This window comes from Hevea brasiliensis, chromosome 7, assembly GCF_030052815.1.
Source record: "Hevea brasiliensis isolate MT/VB/25A 57/8 chromosome 7, ASM3005281v1, whole genome shotgun sequence".
NCBI classification, from domain to species: Eukaryota; Viridiplantae; Streptophyta; class Magnoliopsida; order Malpighiales; family Euphorbiaceae; genus Hevea; species Hevea brasiliensis.
The window spans coordinates 44,516,667-44,522,435 of NC_079499.1; the positions used below are offsets into that span (position 1 = coordinate 44,516,667).

The 5,769-nt window shown below is 38.4% G+C and overlaps 1 protein-coding gene across 1 annotated transcript; it reads right to left on the reverse strand.

The window, feature by feature from the left end:
• Positions 1-1,009: 1,009 nt before the first annotated feature.
• On the reverse strand, positions 1,010-1,687 carry LOC131181356 (glycine-rich cell wall structural protein 1.8-like). Its single transcript, XM_058149403.1, has one exon. The coding sequence runs from the start codon at positions 1,685-1,687 to the stop codon at positions 1,010-1,012; it is 678 nt and encodes a 225-aa protein (XP_058005386.1).
• Between the last annotated feature and the right edge of the window lie 4,082 nt (positions 1,688-5,769).

Here is a 5,769-nt window from a genome sequence, read left to right on the forward strand (position 1 = left end):
AGGGAAAAGACCCACTGAGTCAAGGCCAAGAGGCAACTCATTAGAGGTTTGTGTACAACTAGTTTTTAATTGATTTTGTCTGAAAATGTCATATGACTAAATGACGTATTTTCCTTATGTGTTATGTTGATCAAGTATTGGATTTAATTCAATGATTATTGAAACTATTATAGTATGTATGAATTTAGCTTTGAGAAATGGTATTTCAACAAGTATTAAGCATTATTGTGGATTGAATAAATTATTTTTTCAAAAATTGTGATCAAATATATTTTGAATTGTGATGGGCGATTTGCATGGAAAAATACCAATTTATGTTTTGAATTGTGATGAGCATAAAAATTATTGGATATTGGAATTGACTTTGAATCGAATTGTGCTGTGATTTATGCTCACAAAAAGGACAAAGAGATTTATGATATTGTTTTATATCTCACTATAGATGCTTGACTAGGATATTACCCATCTCTTTTATTTGTTGAGAAGAAAATGGAGTTAGCTTTATTTTGATTACCATGGTACGTGCACTGGCTTAGATTCTCCTCTTATTAGCGGTTAGATCTAAGTTTTTTTTGTTATGGCCCTTTCAAAAGTTTCATTATTGTGGTGTGTAATGTGCACGATGATTCAACCTCCCCGACCATAGGGAGTTAGAATCCGATTCGACCTCCCCGACCATAGGAAGTTAGAATCACCTCAGAGATAGCCCTTTTGCATTAGTCTTGCATAGTTAGTGAGATAAAGAATGGTTTTTGAATAGTAAATGTCCAGTTGTGATGTGATAAATTAAATTTCTTGCTCAAAGTCATTTTAACCAATGATTTATATTATTGGTAATGAAGATTTTGACTTTTAGGTCCGCTGTTTTTGTTTGACCCGGTGTTGGGCCTTTTGTGTCCGTTTTGCCAGTTTAGGCTCACCCGAGGTCCGCCCCCCCTGGGGCCTCCCCGTGGCCCTTCTCCCCCTTCCCGATTGATTCGGGTAGCGTCGCGTCGCGGGCCCGCGGGCGCTACCACCCACTCGTACCCACACCCCTCGCCGCCACTACCACCCCACCTGCGGTGGGCTCCAGTACCCACCCCCCACAATCACCCCCACTGTACCGTCTCCCCCCTTTGTCGCCGGCAGGTGGCCTTGTCCCTTGTTGTCCCCTGCTTGGTTTGGCCCCCTTTGGACCTTTTCCCTGGCCCCTTTGCCCCCCCCCCCCGCCCCTCCTGGGTTGGGCTTCCCGCTTCCCTGACGCGCGGGCCGTTGGCGTCGCCGGCGGGCCCCACCCCATTCCACGCACCGCCCCCCCACCCCCCCCGTCGCGGCACTCGCACACACCACGCACCGGACCGACCGTCCGTGCTCTGTACCCCTGGTGGCACCCCCAGCCTTGGCCCACCATGTTGGTGTGGGTGCCCCTGTTGTGCCTTTTTGTCGCTCCCGCTTGCGCGCCCCATTCCACCCGCGCCCTGGCCCGTGGGGCCCCCCCCCCCTTCTCTTCCGCTGATGGCGGCCGGCTGCGGGCGCCGGCGGCCGATCCGGATCGTCCCCGCGCGTCCCCCACCAACCCACTGGGGGCAACCGCCACCACCACGAGCTCCACCCGGCCTTGGCGGCCAGCCCGACCAACCCCCCCCGCCAGCCCGCCCGGTCGGTTCGGTATTGTTGGGAGCTTTACGAGGCGTCCTTTGGAGGTCATTTTCGCCCATTATATGACCCGATCCGCCCATTCCGTTTTGGGCGTTCCCCTTGCCGTTGCACACCGTGGCCGGCGGGCGGCGGCGGCGCGCGGCGACGCGACGCGGCAGCGCCGCCCCGCGCCCCCGATGACGCGAATCTGGCCGGGAAATGGGGCGGGAAAGCGAACGAAAAATGAAAAGTTTTTTTGGGGAGTTTAGCCAAAAGCCCTCCAAAAAGCCCTGAAAATGATAAAGCGAATAATACAATCGGCTGGGCTGGGTCGTTACAATTAGAATTTTATTGAATTTCGAGACTTTCAAATTAATTGTTATAATTTTGTCAATGTATATTGTACTATGTTTTAAATTATAGTTGTGCACCACTGAGTTCACCACTCAGCGATAGCTTTGTATACTGTCGCAGATGAAAAGAGCATAGAACAGTTGATGAAGCTTCCTTGAAGACACATTCAAATCAGCTCCAGGTATATCATAGGTATACCCATGTACATAGGTTTGATGTATGCATGTAAATATATATATGTTAATTACTTGAGCAGTTGTATAAAAACTCTTGTAAAATATTTTCGTATGTAATTAAATGCAAATCATTGTAATGTAAATTTGAGATTTCATTTACATGTATAGTTTTATAATATTAATTTTTGAGTCTTGTAATCAATGAAATGTTTCTTTTATGATGAGGTTGGTTTGAACATGAATTGATTTGATTATTAAGATTAAATTGTGAGATGAAATGAAGTTTATTGGAGTTGTCTTTGAGAAAATATGTTGGGAGTTTTCCTTTTTAAGTTTGAAGAACTATTTTCTCAAAGTACAGAAGGCACTCTGCTGAAATTTTATAAAAAAAATAAATTTGTAACACCAGATTTTAATCGATGATTATATCCATGGCCAAAATTTCACTTAAAGGCTTTTTAAGAAATATTCAACGTTCCCACTGCTATTTAATTTCACAAAAATTATTTTAAAATCCTTGTAGTATATTTAATGGGTTATCGGTAGGCGAAGTACGGTAATTCATTAGGTGTACTATGGGATCATGTTACATCTTATGGAGGAGTAGGGTGTGACACAAAACCTCAATTTGCTCAAAACCCTAAGTTCTCAATTTCTCTATTCTTCCATTAACTTACAATTTAATGTGCTAAGTGTTAAGTTCATATCAAGGGCAGTTTCTATACTCATTTTTAGACCTGAAATGAGCCTCCCCTTAATAATTTCTACATGTAACTTCATTAAATCAAAGCATGCTTAATCATTTTTCCTCTAAAATTTCTAGCTCATGCAATAGACATGTTACTAGAATGAGTAGTGCACTTAGTGCACAATGAGCATGCAAAAACAGGGTGCAAAAATAATCACCATAATTTATAGAAACAAGATTTCAAGACCATATTTTCTAGAACTCAACCTTCATATGTCTAACTCAATATCCAATTGGAATCACATCAAAATCAGATCGGAAATTGCAGAACTAATTAAAAAGGTGCAACCTGTCTAGAATCCAGTACGTGTAGGATAGTAGTAAGGAAATGTAAAAATATCACCCAGTAGCTACCACAATTAGCTCTTAGCCATAACTACAAGGTTTTAGAGCATTCAATAAGCATTTCAAGGACTCAAGAATCACATCATTTCGAGTTTTGTGGCTCCAGTTATGATTTATTGAAGGTGGCTATCCTGTTGTAAGAAATCAGCAGAACAAAGTCCATATCTGAGCAATAAAATGTTTTGTCCTCAAACCCTAACCTAACATTAGAATCAGGTCTGACATAAAACTACAAAGTTTTAAAACATTCCTTAAGGTTTCTTTTGAAAAAAAAATCACCCTCATCTGAGATTCCTAACTCCAGTTATGAATTTTTTAAAATTTACTATTCATGCATATACTGTACAGATTCCAGATTTTCACTCATCTACAAGTTCCTATGGCACTTAGTTGTAGGATTTACTAATTTCTTCCACAAAAAATGGAAATAAACATAAGTTAAAGCACTAACCTTGGTTGAAAATCCAGCTAGTCACTCCCTTTTGCTTCTAATCTCTCAAGCTAGGTCAAAAATCAAGTTTTTGTCTTTGATGATTGAGAAAATATGAATGATTTTGATGGGAAATTGGAGCTTCAAAAAGCATCCATGGAGGAAAGCTCAAGAGGTGGTTCTGCTAACATGAACCAAATGAAGAAGATGAGCTTATTTGTTTCTAATTAATCTCTTTTTAATTGGGTTTTAGTGGCTTGTTGCAAGGTGATTGGGTGGGGGCATTTTAATGACATCATGTGATGTCATAATTCCCAATTTCTTTCATTTTTCTTTGCTTTTCTTTTTTACTCATTTTCAATTAAATTTTTAGCAATATTTATTCACATTTTATGTCATAATAATTATTTATTTAACTGGAAAAGTTGGCCAAAAATCATCTCTGAAGACGAAATGACCAAAATGCCCTCCGTTTGGCTTATTGAGCCAAAATCGCCTGTACCGATCTAAAAATTTTTCTAAGCATTTTCATGGCATTCTAATGCCATCGAAACCTCAATGACTCTTCTCTGGAGTCTCAAAAATTATTTTATGAATTTTCTCTCAGGTTTAGGGCTCTAGCTGCGAGGACCGCAAGTTCCCACTGGGTAACCCAATCCTAGGGCACTAGCTCATTTAACTTGATTGTATTTTATTTCTAAAATCTTTTTCCTAAATTTTTTTTACCATTATTTGAGTTATTTATGACTCCTCACTCTAGTATAGATATTTTTCCAGACATTCTAGCTGTCCAAACCGACATCGATCACCAGAATAGTAGAATGTATGGAATTGCTACAGTGAGGGTGTTACAATTCTTCCCCTCTAACAAAAATTTTGTCCTCGAAATTTACTCGGTGTAAATAGTCAAGGAGCTGCTACTTCCTTATTTCTTCACCTTACCAGAGCAAACGGATCTGCATTAGTGCCACCTCGACTATATGAATGCTATGCATGTTATGCACATGATCTTATTCTATCTATCGATGCCTAGGAATGCCTAAACCGTGCTCTGATATCAATAAATGTGACACCCCTCACCCGTCTATAGTATAGTTAAGCAAGGCATGTCACACTTGGTGCCGGAGCACCCTACCTTATCTTACTTTATTCCTTTAATCATTTTCAAGTTATTATCTTTTAATATAAATTATTTTTCTACGGAGAAACTAACGGAGTTTCCCCTATTTTGTTATCGTTTGATGTGTTTCACTATTCACCTGTTTGAAATTCAACATATTATTTTAAAATAATAGTCTCATCATTTCATGCATCATCTATGTATTTAAATTTTATATTCAAATCCATACAATTTCTTTTATATCCATTCCCATTCATGCTCAACTCATATATGAGAATTTTCAATCTTCATTAATTTGCATGATATATAATTTAATCACATATGAATTAATCGATTTATTAATTTACATCACATACCTATTAATTACATTTTCATAATTTACATTACAATATTATAACTGAGCATTTTATACAACATACAAATTATGACCTATATGGGCCCTATTTACATGCATTGCTGAGGAGGTGACAATCGTGAATACTTCAGACACTTCTGTAGATCAGAACTCCAAAATCTCTGTTTAATATTCGCTGGGCTTTACCTTCAATACCTGCGTGAGGAAACAATCCATCGCGCTAAGCATTACTGCTTAGTGGTGCAATAATATAACAAGAAAATAATATATAAAATACAGATGGAAATAAAACATGGTTCAGATAATTTAGATCTAATTATGCTTCAATAAGGTTGCTAACATATAATATCCCTTTTTTTTTTCCCTAACTTAATCCTCTTAAGAGGTGCTTAATTCATAAGGTTACAGTAAGAATATACAATATACTAATATTCTAATAGCATTATTCTTAACTTAATATTATTATGAAAGGTAAATTTGTAACATTTATTTAAGTTATATTTCTATTATTAATCTTTTTGTATCCTTTAATTCAAAACCTTCTAAGTTATCTTAAATTATTTTAAAATAATTAAAGTTCCCAGTGCATTCAATAATAGATAACTTTTTTTTTATCAACAGTCT

What these genes read in the sequence shown, in the direction of transcription:
- LOC131181356 (XM_058149403.1), bottom strand. Translation starts at nt 1,687, where the DNA reads ATGACCTCCAAAGGACGCCTCGTAAAGCTCCCAACAATACCGAACCGA.